At 51.4% G+C, this 18,241-nt stretch overlaps 1 protein-coding gene across 42 annotated transcripts in view; it reads left to right on the forward strand.

Moving 5' to 3' along the window:
- Window positions 1-18,241, forward strand: part of CELF4 (CUGBP Elav-like family member 4) — a 280,175-nt gene that overhangs the window by 246,670 nt on the left and 15,264 nt on the right. For 12 of the 42 annotated variants that reach the window (XM_084778868.1, XM_084778829.1, XM_084778832.1 and 9 more), the window contains exons 4-10: window positions 6,239-6,367; window positions 6,614-6,693; window positions 6,922-7,065; window positions 8,120-8,267; window positions 9,824-9,973; window positions 13,790-13,855; window positions 15,090-15,173. In XM_084778868.1, coding sequence (XP_084634994.1) covers window positions 6,239-6,367; window positions 6,614-6,693; window positions 6,922-7,065; window positions 8,120-8,267; window positions 9,824-9,973; window positions 13,790-13,855; window positions 15,090-15,173 — 801 coding nt within the window. The remainder of the gene's footprint in view (window positions 1-6,238; window positions 6,368-6,613; window positions 6,694-6,921; window positions 7,066-8,119; window positions 8,268-9,823; window positions 9,974-13,789; window positions 13,856-15,089; window positions 15,174-18,241) is intronic. The other 30 variants (XM_084778862.1, XM_084778831.1, XM_084778841.1 and 27 more) reach the window with 3 other exon arrangements.

The raw sequence follows: 18,241 nt of genomic DNA on the forward strand, positions 1-18,241 counted from the left end.
AGGGGTGAGGGTCTTCATTTGCATTCCATTGCAGTGCCCATCCCAGCAGCCTTTGATCTGGTTTGATGTCTCCTTCAACCTCTACCCAGGCAGGAAGCCTTTCATCCTCAGGAGGCAGGTCCCAGCCCAGCTGCCTGTCACTGCTCTGAGTCTGTCACAGTGTGTGTGTGTGTGTGTGTGTGTGTGTGTGTGTGTGTGTGTGTTTAGGAGGAGGGAGCAGAGAGGAAGGAGACGTTATCCTTCTCCTCATGCAAGGGCTCCTCTGAGGCCTGGCAGTTGACCCCTAAGACCCAAGTGAAGAGGGCACCCAACCTAGCTGTCAGCTTCAGATGGACCCAAAGCTGGGTTGGCTTTCCTGGTTGGGTCCAGTGAAAGTAAGAACTGCACGCACTGCCTAAGCAGTGGGTGACCATCCAGGAGAAGGTGATCCCTGCCTGTGGCCTTTCTATATAGAGGACAACTGTGCGGCTGAGTGATGCCCCTGGAGGCAGTGAAATGGCTGCCACGGGGAACAGAGAAGAGTTCACAGTGGCTTCTGGGCTCGGGAATGGTATAGTCTGGCAACTTTGAAAACTGCACACATAGTTGCAGGTTCAGATGAGTTGGTGTGGTCCCTACTTGTTCATTTGGACCCATAGATGCTTGACTTATATGGCCTGGAGGAATTAATGGAAATGTCATGTGGAGATGCTCAGTGTAGCTGGGCAGAGCAGGTAGTTTCCCCTTGTTTTGGATCTACCACGGTAGGCTTCCTAAAGGATGCTAGGGAGCCTCAGTGATCCTTGAAACACTTACTGATGCTCAGGGGGGTTTAAGGAAAATCTGGTTTCTTAGGTTGTCTGGGCTGGCATGGCTGTCCAGTTCAGTGCTCCACAGCTGACCAGCTAGCACCCCTGTGGGTAAGCAGCAGCAATGCCTACTAACAATCACAGTAACAGGCATTTATTGAACATTTATTCTGTGCCAGGCCCTGTCCTAAGAGTTTCATAAAATCCAACTCACTACGTCCTCACCTGGCCCTGCCCAGGGAGATCATATGCCGTGTCTAAAGTTGCATAGCCAGAAAGTGTGAGAAGCAGAATTTGAAAGCGCCTCTTTTGCTATCAGGGGTTTCTAGCTCTTCCTGTCCTGTCAGCTGTAACACCCTGTAATCCACTTACGAAAGGTTATACGTAATAGTCAACCCTAACTTCATGCCTATGGGGCTTCAGAGATTTACCAAAGGTCACATCTTCAATGGGGAACAACTCCACAGTAAAAAAGTACCCAAAATACTCTGGAGGGCTCAGCATGGGATGCCCCAGTGCTCCAGGCTCTGCCCAGAAGAGGGGTTTGTGGACTTTGGTCTTGACCACACCTGGGCTAAAGCCTTGTGGGTAGGAGAGAAGCCTCACTCTGGTTCTGTCACTGGAGACCTGTGACCTGTTCTCATCACTCCTAACCTGCAGTCTTGGTATCCTCTTGACTCCCATCATCCCTACTTGCCAGGCAGATAACCAGAAACCATTCGGCCCCACCCACTTCCCTTAACTACAGGGCTCTCCCTAGCTTGTGCCTCCCCCAACATGCAAGCCATGCCCTAGCACCTGGAGGAAAATTCTGTAACACACACACACACACACACACACACACACACACATACACACACACACACACACACACACACACACACACGGAAGGAAGGAAGGAAGGAAGGAAGGAAAGAAGGAGGGAAGGAAGAAAGAAAGGAGACATTCACTGTCTGATCAAGGCCCATGGTGCCCCCACAGCCATGAACCTTCAAACAGGAAATGTTGTTTGGTCCTGATGGTAATGAGTAAATCAAAATTTGAAAATTCAACTGGCATTTGGGCAGTGTCATCAAGATGTTGGCCTTTGGCAAATCAAGTAGCTCTGTTGCCTTCACCCCTTGCCATTCTGGGGCCAATCCCCCTGAGTGGCCAACAATATGCTCCTGAGAGGCTAGGGTGGGGATTGACCGGCTAAGTCAAGACAGACCCTGAACCTCCCATTCAAGGGCTGTCCTTATCAAGCCTTCCATTTAGTGGTACAGCAACGCTCCTGGGTTGTAAACTCTCCTGTTATAATGAGAATTCTTCCTCCTGAACCCATATCTCAGGACAAAGTAAGACAAAATGAGCGAGTGTGGGAGTCTTCAACCGTCTTCACGGCCATAGATTCCTGCAAACAGATTTCTGCTGCCTCTTGACACACTCCACCAGCTTCCTGGGAGGCTCATCCCAGCACATTTTCTAGGAAGAGAAAGCTCAGAGTCAGATCGGAGCTCCAAGAGAATAAAGCTCTGCCCTAGCCAGATGAATGGGAGGTGCTATGTGCTGGTTGGGAGGGAGAGCAGTGAGGATGCAAATGAGAAGCCGGGACCCAGAGTCCCTTGCTGCAAGCCCTGACACTAGAAGGGACCTCCCCTTAGGTACAGCCGTACCCTTGACTACACTGCAGAAAAGAACTCCAGGCTAGCCAGAGGGAGACAAAGTTGAGAGTTTGTTATAAGGGATAGCAAGCATATGCTTCAGATACAAGCCCTGGCAGGGAGTAGGAAGAGAGAGGAAGAAGAGGAACAGGGAACACTGCATACTCAAGTGTAGATACGGAATCACATGGGAGCAGGTGAGACAGGTAGTCAAAAACACTCCCCTGAGTCCTTGCTCAGATGCTCCAGGTCACATCCAGCCCTCCTCTTCTTGGGAACTTTTTGGGCATAGCCGTGTCTCTTGCCCAGCCATTCCCTACTGCTAGATGTGAGCCTCCACCAGGAATCCAGGCATGACTACTCTCTGGGGCTCCAGGGCAGAGTTTCTGGGCCCATAATGCAAAATTTTTGGATCACCATGTGCAACTTTACAACCTACTGAAAGAAAAATCCAGAAGCACCCTCACCCAGGTTCATCTCAGATTCATTTCCCAGGCACACAGTAAGTTCTCAATAATCACTGATAGAAGGGACAGCCAGAAAGGAGAGACAAAAGGCACAGCGTGCCCTAGCCTGGTCTTTCCAATGGTGTCCATAAATACCTTCACCCCAAACTTTTCTGGGTACTTGGATAACCTCAAGCTTTTCTCTCATGAGGCTATGACATCCAGATCCAAAGCCAAGCTGCCCACCCTGGGACTGGCACCTACCTTGCAGAATGCCACTCTCCTGCCCCCGGAGCTCCAGGCACTTCTGCACCCCCACAGGCACCAGCACTCCCATGTTTTTCTTTTTTAAGATTGATTGATTTATTTAATGTATGAGTGCTCTACCTGCATATACACCTGCATGCCAGAAGAGGGCATCAGATCACATTATAGATGGTTGTAAGCCAACCTGTGGTTGCTGGGAATTGAAATCAGGTCCCTTGGAAGAGCAGATAGTGCTCTTAATCACTGAACCCTCTCTCCAACCCCAGCACTCCCAGTTTTAAATAGCAAAAGACAGCCGCAAGGGCCCTGGGATGTAAATGAGACCTTGGCTGTAGTTCACTCATTGCAGAACAGAGACTTTTGTAGCCAAATCAGGGCAGCACAAACCAGGGAGAAACAGCATCCATTTCCTCCTCTGATATCATGAAGAATCCCAAATAATCGTGTTACTGTTCACCAGGCCACTGCCCCTGCAACAACTCCCAGAACTGTAGGTAGGAAGGCCACGCCGTCCCCATTTTATAGACTTAGAAACCTGAGACACAAAGCAGTTAGTTAAACACCTGGGAAGCCAGGAAACTGAGTACATCATGCTAGGCCCGCCCAGCAGGTCCACTCCAGGTTCAAAATCCTTCCAGTGCTTGATATGAAACACAAGCTTTAGGACTAGCTCCATGGTAACAAAATCCAAATGTAAAGGAAGAGTGCAAGCCGCTGACAGTCAGGATCCAGATAGGAACTCTGCATTTTGCAGGCTTCTCCAGAGAGGAAGGAAGAAGTCTTGGAACCAGGTCTGTTTTGCTGTCTTGTGGCTTTTGGAAAAAGTGAGCCACAGTTTCCCTGGGGGTCATCAAGATGATCAGCAAAGGGGCAGCTTGGCACCCTGCATGTTGAGAAAGGTCCCCAGAGAAGTATATGCACTAGAGGGGAACTGGGTGACAGGGGAGAAAAATTTAGGGGGGGAAACACCACTGGCAACAGGGAAGAGACAGGATAGAAAGGCACCCCACCACAGGTGAGTTTTAATGCAATCACAATGCAGTCACAATAATAGAGGAATAAATTCAGACATCAGGAGGAGAGTGAGGCAAGGAACTGAGTCCCAGCTTTTAAATCAACGTCACAAAGGAGGCGTCATGTCTTTCTGAAGGGTGGGAAGAGAATTTAGAGTGGGAAGGCCAGGGATTAGGAAGCTACCAGGATTTTAGCCTTTTGGACATAGTGTACGTGAACTTGGGGGCATTTAAAGGGCACCTGGCTGGGCCATAGGCAAGCTTCAATTGTTGCACTGAAGTACTGAAAGCTCTTCCTCCATTTCAGCGTGGCCTGTGGCCACTTCCCGAGGCAAACCTAAGGGTACCCACCTCCCTTTCTCAACCTGTGAGTCACAACCCCCTTGGGGGATGAACGAGCCTTTCACAGGGGTCACATATCAGATATCCCGCATATCAGATGTTTACCTTATGATTCCTAATGGTAGCAAAATTAGTTATGAAGTAACAACAAAAAATAATTTTATGGCCAGGGTCACCACAACATGAGGAAGGGTTGTAGTATTAGGAAAATCGAGATCTAAAGTTTCTTTTTTTTTTTTTTCCCGAGACAAGGTTTCTCTGTGTAGCCTTGGCTGCCCTGGACTCGCTTTGTAGACCAGGCTGGCCTCGAACTCACAGCGATCCGCCTGCCTCTGCCTCCCAAGTGCTGGGATTAAAGGCGTGCGCCACCACTGCCCGGCCGAGATCTAAAGTTTCTATTCTTCCTTTTTCCCTTCTTTCTACCCATCCCGTTTCTCCCGAGTCTCTGCCTCCAATCTCTTTACTTGCTGTTTTCCCCTGTCTTCTCCACCGCACCCCTTATTATTATTTCCTCTCACATTCTTCTTGGTCTCTGACATCCACCCCACCCCACCCCCGCCCACCGCCACCCCAACGCTTGCAGTTGGTGAGCTAGAAGCACTGTAATACTGAAAATGAAGTGAGGTTTGAACGCACAAGCCTGCCATGTCCCCTAGAGGAGGAGAGCAGCCCAGGTTGGGGCAGACCCAGAACTTTCGCTGTCCAGATATGGTAGAGGGCCAGGCAGCTGGTCCATGACACACACCACCACCACCACCCCCCCCCCCCCCCCCCCCGCGCCACGAGTTCACAAGATATCCAGCAGGTTAGGGGAGGAGCTAAAATCCATTCATCATGAATGAGTGCATCCGGCTGGGGTGGAGGACCTGGGGTGGCTAGGGAGGGAATGTTCTGCTCTGAACAGAGCGTGCTGTCACTGGGTCCGTTCCACAATCACACTGAGGGCCTGATATTGAAGCAGGAAGATTTAGCCTTTTTCTCCAGGGAGCAATCCAGAGATGGTGAGGAGGCAAGTCAGACAGAAACCAATCTCACAGGCAAAGCAGGGAGACAAGTGAGGGATGGTACAAGGCCCATTGGGCAAGAGGTGGACTTAGAGGAGGACTTGACCCAGGTCCTCCCGTGCGGAACAAACGGTACCAGCTAACGGTTCTAGGAAGACGTCCTGTTGCAACTCTTGCGTCAGAGAAGATGGGGTTTAGAGGAAGGAAGGGAACACAAGGCAGCTGAGACGACACTTGTGACCTAGGCCAGAAGTCAGACCCGGGACTAGGCTTCTCAGAGAGCTGCCTTCACGCAGGAGGAGGCAGAGGGAGTTGTTGCCATCCAGTTCCCACTCCTCGCTGAAGCCACTTGCTCTGGATGCTCTGTTCCCCGTACCTCCACTCTTCCTGCCACCGCCACCCGGCGCTGGCAGTAACCTAGCTGCTTCCAGCCATGCTCCTCCCCGCCCCCCACTCCCCACCCCAACCTCTGGCTGTGAGCTCCTTCTCTTCCTGCCGAGCTAGTCCCTCACCCTCCCAGTTGCTTTTTGCTCCGGGCTGAAAGTCCCCAATCTTTCCGTCAAGCTCCTCCTTTTCCCTCGCCCTTTGGCTGTGAGCTCCGCCCCCTCCCGTCAAGCTCCTCCCCCTACCCCGTTGCCCTCCCTCTCCGGCCGCTGCCTTTTACTGGCGCGCCCTACCCCACCTCCCCACTGCTCTGCCCCTGGCCCGGGTAAGCATCTCCTAATTTTGTTCTAGAAGATAGAAAACTCTTCGTGGGCATGCTCAACAAGCAACAATCCGAGGACGACGTGCGCCGCCTCTTCGAGGCCTTCGGGAACATCGAGGAGTGCACTATCCTGCGCGGGCCAGACGGCAACAGCAAGGGTGTGTGTGCGCGCGCACGCGCTCGAGCGCAGGCTTGTGAAGGATGCTAGAGCCGCCCTCAGGTGGTTCTCGTCGAGACTAAGAGGAGAGGAGGCCTTGGGTCTCTCTGCTCTGCCCCTCTTTCTATCACTGTCTTACCCCCTTAACATTTTATGCTCATTTGGGTCACGTTCTCTCCGCTCGCTCTGTCTCTCTCTCTCTCTCTGGGTCCTCAGGACCATGGCTCAGCCTGACCTATCCCCACAGGGTGCGCCTTTGTGAAGTACTCCTCCCATGCTGAGGCACAAGCCGCCATCAACGCTCTACATGGCAGCCAGACCATGCCTGTGAGTGTGGCCCTCGGGGTGCGTGCAGGGTCTCATCAGCCTTACCACTATTTCTCGATCAGGGTAGATTTAGGTAACCCAGAAAAATGTGGGGTTTAGACTTGGTACCCGTGGATGACCTCAGAATAATACCACTCCGCAGAAAGAGCAGGGGGTACCTGGGGCCAGGGCTGGGACGGTAGGGTGAAGGCTGGGGCAGGAGGGTCTCATGTGCCACCCTGGCTGCAGGGAGCCTCCTCCAGCCTGGTGGTCAAGTTTGCAGACACTGACAAGGAGCGCACGATGCGACGGATGCAGCAGATGGCTGGCCAGATGGGCATGTTCAACCCTATGGCCATCCCCTTCGGAGCCTATGGCGCTTACGCTCAGGCAGTAAGTGGGGGCAAGGGTGGGCGGGGATTGGTTCTGGAGCTCCCCTTGCCCCAGCCGCAGGGAAGAAGGATGTCCACCCAAACACTTTGATCTGTCCCCAGAGTAAAGGTCAGGCATAAACCCAGGGAGTGTAGCCTCGGGAGCTAAGATGAGAATCCAAGTGGAGGTGGGATGCTGTCCTTAGTTACAAGGAGTAGTTCCTAGAGAACACCCTTGGCAGGGTAGTCAGATGGTTCTCCTCTGTACCCCACCCCCTCACCAAATCAATGTGAAGGCTAGAAAGCACCAATGGGGTAATGGTCACTCTCCAAACTCCACTCATAGAGGTTCTTCTCAAGCCTTCTGGTCACTCCTGGTGGTGGTTGTGTGAGGTGACCCAAAGCCTCATGAACCCACTCTTCCCCTGCCTCTGACCCACCAACTTCTTCCACAGCTGCACCCTCTCTGACCATATTGCCCTCTTCTGTCTCCAGACTTGTAACCGCCATCCCTGGATGGCGGCCCTGAGGTCCTCCAGGGTTCTGGCTTTAATCCTGCAAATACCAATCACTTCTTGAGCAGAGCCCAGCTTAGACCACTTACAGCAGCATCCCCAGGCCCCCGCTCCCCTTTGTAATAACATTGGAGGGTCGATTCATGTTTCTTTTGTCTCTTCTATGTGACGAATTTGAGCAGAAACTGACCCTTTTAAGTGTATATGGCTCATCCAGCAGGTCTGTAGGAGTCTGGGTGCCATGCCCTACAATAACATGCCCTACACAGACTGTCTGACATACATAAAACCAGTCCCTTTCCCTCACCCTGCACAACTTAGATCCCCAAGGGCTCCGCTGTTCCCTTTTAAATCGGTTCCCAGGAAGTTGGAGACTAAGGCAGTCAAGGGGTTGCCTTGGGGCTTTCTAGTCATAGAGACCAAAAGACTGTACCAGCTCCCTGAGGCTCAGAAGTTGGTCTCCAGGAGCTGAACCCTTGGTGGGAGGGTTGCCCTCCCCCCCTCCACACCCCTCCCCTGGCCTGGAAGCTTGTGATATTTTTTCCACTCCCTCTGCCCCAGCTGATGCAGCAGCAAGCAGCCCTCATGGCGTCGGTTGCGCAAGGAGGCTACCTGAATCCCATGGCTGCCTTCGCTGCCGCCCAGATGCAGCAGATGGCGGCTCTCAACATGAATGGCCTGGCAGCCGCACCTATGACCCCAACCTCAGGTGAGCCAGTTAGTCCCTAGCCTGGAGAATTTGTAGCAGGGCCTAGGCAGGGGTGTCATTACAACTGCTAGTGGTTCATTCTGTAGTAAGAACACATAGGGTCTAGGCCCAAGTAGTTTGTTTTAAAAAAAAAATTCTAATCTATAGGAGCCCAAGGGAGAATGAGATAAGGGTTCCACGAGACCCACAATAGGATTTCAGGGTGAGATGGTTTCTCTCAAGTTGTCCTTGTCTAAAAACAATTCACCTTTATGTGTATTAACTACCAACGTCCGGAAAGAAAGTGACATGAAAACATCTCCGTTGGAGGTCCAGCATAGCCCTGCCTGTTTAGTGGCCATGGCCTTTCTCTTTAAGCCAACCTTGATGAATGTGCATTTTCCGAGAAATTACAGGCCCAACTAGAGAACCACATGAGTCATCCATGGAATCAACCCATCTCACAAGACATGCTTTTGATGGGCTCTGGCTCTTGCCCAGTTCAATTTTGCCTCCCACCCCTAGGATATCTGGCAATGCCACAGACTTTTTGTTTGTCACAACTCAGAAGAGAGAATGCCAGCATCTAGTGTGTAGAGGCCAGCAAGGTATTGCTGCATACCCCACATTACACAGATTGGCTCCCTAAAAGGAACTGTTTGGCCTCAAATGACTAAGGGATCAACACTGGAAAGCCCTAGGCTTGAAATCCAAGGATGGGATGATATGGTGGGTTCTCTTTTACCAAGCTCTCTGGCTCTCTGCACCAGACCACAGCAGCAACTTTCCTGAGGTTCAGTTTCTTCTTTCCCATCGCAAAGCCACTGAAGACTGAGATGTTCCTGGGCTCAACTAGAGCATCACCCTATTACTTAGCTCTGGTCCCCAATCTCAGGGACACCTCATGGCTCTGGGAAGTGGGTTAGCCTCAGCTACAATAGAAAGGTTCTTTCCATACTTTGGACCCTCAGCAAAATAACAGCCCTGCATCTTGGTACCCACCACCTGGACTATGGAAGATGCATGGTGTTGTCATATTGACTCACCTTAATCATCACTTTCATGACCACCACTATTGCTTCTGCCGAAGGAAGCCAAATAGGTAGGGGCTGAGATCGTACTCTGAATTGCCATTTCTCCCTCAGCGTAAGGATCTAGAGTTCTCAGGATGAGTAGGAAATCTTCTTAGAGAGGCAGATAAGCTTTCCACGGACCTAATCCTGACTTGCCTGACATGCACAAGAACCACTGAAAAAGAACAAAGGGCCACATGTGGTTAAAAGCAAGGACCCTGAGAATAGCCTGTGTGCTCTAGGTTCAAGGATTGCCATCAGTGGTCAGAGGACTCTTCATGGGGGAGGGGCTCTGCCTTGAATAACCTGAGATGAATGAAGCCATTAAATGAAAGGAATTAAACCAAGGCATAGTTTACTAACAAGACAGGGTGGCTGTGTGAGGTCCAAGTCTGTCACCAAGCCCTGGGAGATAGCGTGGTAAAACTCCATGGTTCAGCATTCCTCATCTTTGTTGTCCTTGCCTTATCTCTTCCCCCAACTCCTCTGCTTCTCCCAAACCAGGTGGCAGCACCCCTCCAGGCATCACTGCACCAGCTGTGCCTAGCATCCCATCCCCCATTGGGGTGAATGGCTTCACGGGCCTCCCCCCACAGGCCAATGGGCAGCCTGCTGCAGAAGCTGTGTTTGCCAATGGCATCCACCCCTACCCAGGTAAGCATGTCTAGTGTCCCTTCCTTCCCCAAGCAGCAGACGTCATGTCTGTTCTTTTATTATTCACTATTAGAAGAAGGAACACACAGCCCCAGCCATCTGTCTGTTCCATGGTGATCAGAGAGGGCCAGCCACCTTCCTGTTTCATGGAGCTTGAAATGAGAGAGAAGGGGCCAAAATAGTAGCATGGAGGGAGTGCCTTCTGGTCAATAAAGAATTCCATCCCAGGGACTCTGTTCAGGAAGAAAAGACGTGGGAAACAATCATACAACTCAAGTGGAGAGATGAGGCCAGTAACTGCAAATTTATTGTGAATTTGAGCTGTAATAACTAGGAGGCCAGGAGCTAAAGGAACAACCGCGTTTAGTGATAAGTAAGAAAGGACTCATTGGGGAAGGAACTGGAGTTATTTTGAAGGACAGTCTAGCCCTCAGATTCTAGTTCAGTGTTTGGTGCACACAAAACCTAGGTCAGCACTCTGGACAGCTCCTGGGTCTGTGTTTGGAAGGTGGGAACTATGAAGACGAGGCCCATTTCTGATTGCGGATTCACTTTGTTCCTGTCAGATTCATGGCAAGAGTGTACACTTGTCCTGAAACACTTCCTCCTCATACGAAGGAAGGCAGATACCAGGCCAAGGAAGCAGGGTCCAGAGTCCTAGACTAGCAAGTGACAACATAATAGAGATGTCCAAAGTACTGTCCTCCTTTCTGTAGATCAGAGGAAGGGGCCATAAAATCCCAGCATCCCCTAGATGCTAGGATTTCAGGACATCAGATTGTCCCCAAGGAGGTCAAAGTTCGGTTCAGAGCACAATCTCCACCTTCCTACCTCAACTTTAAACAGCACATCTAAATCTGATCACGAGGGAGTGTTCTCTGATTCAGGATGGCTAAGGACTCAAGTGAAGAGAGAGACCTGCAGCCCTAGGGTAGGCTGTCCTGGACACCAAGAGGCAGGAAAAGGCCTGCTTGGAAGGGTTTGGGTTGTTAGGTGGTAAGTCCAATAAGGACAAGAGGCCATCTGTGATAGACCCACTTAGGAGGGGCAGGTTCCTTCTCATCAGAATCCACTGTGAGTCTTGACAAAGCTTAGAGGTTCTGATTTCGCAGACATTTGCAGTATCAAAGAGCTGTAGCAAGAGCAGAGTGTGATCAGTGTGCTGAGGTAACAGGAGAGAAGAATTGCCTAGCTATGGGCACAGGGTTGGTCTTGATCCCAGTGCTTGTCCCAGAGTGCAACTCTCAGTCCGCAGGGGTCTGGAGAGGGACTTTTAGAGCCCAGAGGATGATGGGCTGTTTACGGATGAGGACTCCTGCCCAGCACTTGTGGTGGAGGAGGAGCTTGGCATGCTAGAGGCAGAAGTGACCCCCACTAATCTCAGTCCTGTCAGCTGGGAGATGTGATTGCTGGCACATCTGGGCGTCTTCTTCCTCCACTCGTCCCTGCCTCTCAGGCCATCTGGATCTCCAATTCCTTCCCCACCCTTACTGGCATCTGTGAGCCATTTCCCTGATGGAGCTTGGAGACATTTCTTTACCCTGTTTGCAACAATCTGCCGTATCCCTTCAACAATTCCCTGAAAGAACCAGAGGAGGGATGAAGGGAAGGAAAGGAGAAAAGTAGCACATTAAAAAATTAATTTACCATCTTTAAATGCATAGTTTGGAGCCACTGTAATGAGCGAGATCCTTCAAAATGTTCACTTCCTGGCAGTTACTAATGAGGTCGTTAGGCAGAGAGGCAGAGAGGGGTCTCTCCATGTTTCTTTCCAGTTGTTAGCCCCAGCCACATCCCATCTTGCTCACGACCATGCTGGAAGTGTGTAATGTGTGTGTTTTTAACAGCCACGCAGCACCACCCTTAAAGGACTGGCTCTGACAAGCACTACGAACTATGTATACTTTCCTCCTAAAGCACTGTTTGCTGAGCTCCTAGCACCGTGCTGGGCACTGCTTCTAAGTTTTGCACGTTGCCTTCAGACTTTGTGATGTGAGAAAAGTGCACGTTTTCTTAAGTGCACTCAGCATAAAGGTGCTGAGCATCTGGGGAAACCAAAACAGCAAAGCAGATGTGGCTGTCACTCTAGAGAGCTCAGAAGAAAGCAAAGGATAAAGGCAAGAGGGAGCAGAAATTAGCTTTGCCAAATATCACAGCTTGGAGTTCTTGGCTCTAGTCTCCACCATGGGGAAATGGAGGCATTGGGTGTTGGGTTGGGACTGTCCCAGGCATGAAGTAACTCATATGATCTCTGCTCAGCTTCCTCCTGCTAGGCAGAGCCCCATCCTCCCTCCCTCCCTCCCTCCCCCCCTCTCTCTGTATGTGTGTGTGTGTGCATGCACGCACATGTGTGCAGGCTTGCAGACATATGTGCATGCACGCAGTGTCTAGGGGATATTGTATCTGTCACCTCCCTGTCTCTAGGGACTTTTGTCTCAGGCTGGTCTCAAGACTCCTCTGAGCCCTAGGTGCTGTTTCTCAGTGGAAATACAGCTAAAGACTCATAGATAAGAGCTCAGAAGGAAGTGGGCGTTCTCCCAAGTAAAGGCATCGAAGCCTCACAGGTTGTTAGCTTGGCTAGTTTGGGTCAAACGGTGCTTGAGCCCAGGAGCTTTTTTTTTTTCTGCCACCTAAATTATTCCATTTATTCCAAACATAGTGGGACTGGGTTCTATCTCCACGCATCTTCCTGGGCCAGGCCATTCCTCATGTCAACAGCATCACTGGCCTTGGTAAAACTGCTGTACATACTTATGGGCCATACTTCATTCTTCTACTGAGATCCCAGCAGAAACAAAGGCTGGAGGCAAAACAAAACTTTCCCTAGTCCAGTTTCCCCGAGAGTCTTGCTAAAGTTTCCACTCAAGCCTCTTATTTTTTCCTGGCTCCTCAGTCTCTTTGGCAGGTATCTTTTTCCAAGTCCTGTTGGCAGACCTAAGATGACTCATCATTGTAATAATGACCATGACAAAAAGCAACTTGGAAAAGAAAGGGTTTATTTGGATAATGTATCAAGGGCCACAGTCCGTGGAGGAAAGCCTAGGCAGGAACCTGGAGGCAGGAACTGAAGCAGAGGCCATGGAAGAGCGCTGCTTACTTGCTTGCTCACTGTGGCTTGTTCACCCTACTGTCTTACACAACCCATGGTCCCTTGTCCAAGGGTGGCACTACCCACCATGAGCTGGCCCCTCCTACATGGATCATTAATAATAATAAAAAAGCCCTACAGAACTTGCCTACAGGTCAGTTTGATGGAGGCATTTTCTCAGTTGAAGTTCCTCTTCCCAGATAATTCTAGCTTGGGCCCTGTTAGCATAAAACTACCCAGCCTGGGGACAGAGTGTCAGAGCAGGTACTCCTAGAACCTGCCCTTCGCCCGTGTGGGATCTGAAAGCCATTCTTTCACTCACTGCTCCTACATTCTTGTGGGAATCTGTGAACAAAGGGCCCTGGATCCTCCATCCCTCTCCAGGACCAGGGCCCTCATGGCTCCCCACTGAGGGGCTGTCATGCAGCCTACCACAAGCTCCATGTGAACTGACCTCAGCCCACACAGGGTTAGCTTCCCCACGCACTTCCAAGTCAGAATGAACAGCCGTGTGTCTACGTAGGGTCCTGGGTGCACAAAAGAGAGAACTCCAACAGGACCCAGCTCTCAAGGCGCCTGCCTCAGCTGCCCTGCCTCAAGGACAGCCAGCCTGTGGCGGTGCCTAGAGAAGGCAGCACAGCCACAGTGGAACCCCTTTGGGCACGGTGGGGACAGGGCTAGTTTGGGGTTGGCACTCTCTGAACCTCTGTTCTCTTGGTTTCCTGCAGCACAGAGCCCCACCGCAGCGGACCCCCTGCAGCAGGCCTACGCTGGAGTGCAGCAGTATGCAGGACGTTAGTATCCATGCAGCCCTCTTGCCTCTTTTACCAGCTGTACTTGCGTCTCTCCACACACCTGCACCAGGGGTGGCTTTCCTCTCCACCCCTGGGCTCAGCCCCACAGGAGGAAGGGAAGGAGCAGTGGAGGCTCTCAGATGGAAGGAGGGAGGGTGGTGCTGCCAAAGACACTTATTCTCTCCCATCACCCCCTGGGCTGTCTTCCACCCCGGGTTCTCTACATGGTGCCCTGGCATGGGGTTGGAGGGAACTCCATCAGTTGCTGAGCCATAGTAAAACTGTGCCCCTCATGTCTGTATCAGATTGACTGCCAGGTCCAATGTGCCTGGTAGTCTCATGCTGCACAGCTATGTCAGTTGCTGCTCTGTGCAGTTCATGGTCTCTGACCCAGGAAGCAGAGGCCTGGGTTTAAGAGGAGGAGGGACTCTGGAGAGGAAGCAGCTTCTCCTATCCAGACAAGTAAGATGGAGCCTAGAGGAGAGGCAGAAAAATGGACAGGCAGGCAGAAGAGATGGTCTGGGGCCAACAGGCCAGGTGTCATAGAACCCAGCCAAACTGTCAGCCAAGCCTCTCCCTTTGTCTCTCTACTTGGTCACAAACTTTTGTCATCCCTCCTCAGCTTATGTCCACTGTCTGGCCTGGCTAAGGCACTTCTCTGGCTTTGGAGAGCTAGTGATACCCTACCCTAGGGTGATGGGGCCACTTCTACTCAGGAGATGCTGTCTTTACTCAACTGGACACAAGAGGGACTCTGTTATTGTGGGGCCCATCCTAGCTCTAAGCTCAGGCTCTGCAGCTTTGAGAGGCAGACTGCATTGCCAATAAAGATAGCCCTCCCTCCCTCCCTTGAACACAGAGAGCGTCAGGTACACTCCTGGGGAACACACATCCACACTTCAACAGGCAGCTCCTTACTTCTCACCAGGTATCATCTGAGCAGAAGTGAGGATAGGTCAGCTACACACACACACGCGCACACACACACACACACACACACACACACACACACACACACACACACACGTGTCTCTGATCTTCACACTGACACTTCCCCTTCATAGGTATCCCGAACTGAAAGCTGCTTTCTCTGACCAGCCTGAGCTGCTGTACACCTTGTGGCTGGTGACTCTTACTAACTGACACTGAAATCTTTCTCTTTATTCTGGCCTCCCGCCCTGTCTGTATCTCTCTGCACCCTGTCGCCACCTCTTGACTCTCTCCGGCTCTTCAGCAGCTGCCTACCCTGCTGCCTATGGTCAGATAAGCCAGGCCTTTCCTCAGCCACCGCCAATGATTCCCCAGCAACAGAGAGAAGGTGAGTCTCAGTCCCTCCCTTCCCCACTCCCTGAAGAGGCTGCTTTATCTGGGCTTCTGGCTGCCCTAGGCCTCTAATAGGACCTTGGTTCAATGTGTGCATGGAGGCAGGTGGGAGAGCTGCAGAGCTAGAAGAAGAGGCACTCTCCTATGTATACAAGGAATTGTGTATCTTGTGGGTCACTCTGAAAAATCAAAGCGGTAGACTGGCCCTGGGGCAGATGGCAGAAGCCATGCCCCAGGGGACAACAAGCTACGCACAAGGCACCTTCCCTATTCCCCACCATCATTTGCCAGTGGTCTCACACACCTCACATGCAAGTACATTTGGTCCTTTAAAAAAAAAAAACCAACCCTTGAGAATTGGGAGGTTGTTTTCCTTCTGCAGCCAGCACTTTCAGTCACTCTTAAACAAGACTGAACAGAATCTGAGGATGTATTTGCTGGCAGAGGCCTTGTTCCTGCTCCAGGGAGTTCTCTGCTTTATGGAGAACACACAGGCCCATTCCCTAGGGTGCTCATCTGAGGTCCGTCTGCTGTGTTCCCAAAGAGTGAGAGCAGAGCTGGGAAGTGAGGCTCCAGCAATGGAGCAGCGTTTGCAGCACAGGGCACTGGGAAGGAAATGGTGATGAGGCCACAGTGGTCAGGGAAGTGGAGTGCTGCAGGAAATAGAATCCAACTGCCTTCCCTGAGAGGTAGGAGTTGGCCAATGTGGAGGGCAGAGAGAAATAAATTCTTATGGCTGGAAGGGCCAGGAAAAGGAGGCAGGTTTATCCTGTACAGGATACATGTACCCTCCTGGTGATCTGGAGAGGAAGGCAGCACTCCCAGACAGGCTGGTCCATCAGCAGGATGAGCTACAGTGCTGCTGGTCTAGTGAAAAGGGTTGCCCTAGAAGTTTGTGTGCAGAAGTAAGTGTGTGAAGAGCAGGACAGGGGAGACCAAAGCCTTGTTAGAGACTGCATGGTGGCCTCGGGTTCCCGCTCAATACCCAGAGATCCACAGAAACAGCAAGATAGGAAACTATATGAAGCATCGTCTCAGAGACCCTGCCACAGAGCTTGAGAAGCAGGGACCCCAACAGGACCCCATCTTCTTCACCCCCTGATAATAGCAACCGGTAACAAGGCCATCAAATCTGTCTAAGAAGTCCCCATGGCAGGATCCAGTGGTTTTCAAATGTCAGATGTGTGGCCCCTGCAGCCAGTGATCGGGGATATAGGTTACTACTCTCAAAGGACTTTGGGAGCCCATTGCTCCACATCCCTTTGGTGAGAGACCCCAGAAGACTCTATCTAGTTCCTGAATAGCTGCAAACACGGATTTCAAATTACACCCCTCTGGGTGAGACTCCCAGAATGATCACCTCCTGCTTAGGTGACTCCACACAGTCACTCCACTCCATCACATACGCAATCAAAATGCTGAGGACAATTCCGTAGAGAGATGTGTGTGTCAAACTCACTTAGGTCTGCTCTCCTGTAGTCCGTGTCTCTAACGCCTCGCAAGAGATGTTTCCATGCATCAGACAAGCTCCTGAGACCCACATCACACTTCCTCATACCCAGAACCCAGGAGGTCTGTGGTGGGCGTATCCTCTTCCTTGTTACCATGCCCTGCAGTAGCTGAGTACCAACTGGGACCCCATCAGTGAGCTCGGCATGGGGAGTAGCCCCCAAGGCCTGCTTCACCCAAAAATCCCTTCCCTTGGAGCCTGCCTTCCTGCAGCCCAGACCTTCCTTAGCCAAGTCAGAGCCACAAGAGATAGACTAGGTGGGAGTCCCAGTGTTGCAGAGCAGAGAGCTTTGCCTAAAAGTTCCATAACTTTTGTTACTTGCTCACCTGTACTGTACTCAGATCCCTTCATCGATCTTTCTTAAAGGACTATGAATCCCTAAATTTGGCCATGCGCACATGCACATGCTGCATCTTAGTGTCATATTAACCCAACACACATGACAGCCCTAAGTATTAGCCTTAAACGCAAGTCCCCTTCTGCTTTCTACCTCCCGCCCTTTCCCCGAATTCCTATTCTGTGCTACACTATGTATCTAGCTCTGACATTCTTCTCATACCTTTTCCAGCTCTGTGCAACCTTAACTGCACCCTGCTCCCTATACCAGGCCCCGTGTGACAGTCCTCACTCTGCTCTTTTCACAGAGCAGAAATATTCCACGGACGCATCCCTTTCTCCTAGCCATGATCTACACGCTCCCTAGGGAAGCAGAAGGCAGGAAGGCGTGGGGCATGAATGCAGATGCTAACAGAACCATGCTGCATACACAGTTGAGTTATGGCATTTGGGAACAGATTGTAGGCTTAGGAGGAGGAGCTTAGCACACAGAAGTAGGGAGGCAGGTGCTGCAAGTAGTGGACACCAGGAACAAAAGAAATTGCCTAGCATGAGGTGAGCCTGGGGCCCAGGAGATAGGAAGGAAGGTGGGCCAGCCAAGTCCCACAGTTTGTGAGAAGCCTGGACAAGAAAGAAGGCTGCATCCCCTCAGCTCTACTGCAGGGACTCTCTTAAAACATCGTCACCTCTCCCATGACGGTGGGACTGCTGCCGAATGTCAAAACACAGTGGTACCTGGGGAGGAGCCTCCTGCCATCTCCTAGTCTTTGAGCTGAGCCTAAAAACCAACAGATCCTAGAACCTATCCCCAGGCCACCTGCTGCACAGATGGCTGGAGTAGCTCTCTGGGATGACTGTGGTTGCAGCTCTGCCTGGGGCTAAGTGTGGTCATGGTGTGTCCCTGAAGCACTGTCCACCATCGCTTTATGTTGGGCTGGATTCTGTGAATGAACCAATGCAGATAGAGTTGGCGTACGTACAGGATCACTTTTAAATATGGGGACAATAGCAGCTCCTAGCGTCTCAGTTAGGATGACACTGAGGGCGTTTCAGCCATACCTTGCAGACAGGACTGAGCTGATGTCTCTGAAGGCTCACAGAGGACTCTCAATCTGTAGTGCGGGACCCCCAGTTCCAAGGCGGGTTTCAGCATGGCGCAGAGTAGAGCCATCAGGGAAGCCTTGAGAGTTGAATGAGAGAACAGGAGGGAAGGCGTA

The sequence above is a fragment of the Acomys minous genome (genome assembly GCF_964271855.1).
Source record: "Acomys minous genome assembly, chromosome: 4".
NCBI lineage: Eukaryota > Metazoa > Chordata > Mammalia > Rodentia > Muridae > Acomys > Acomys minous.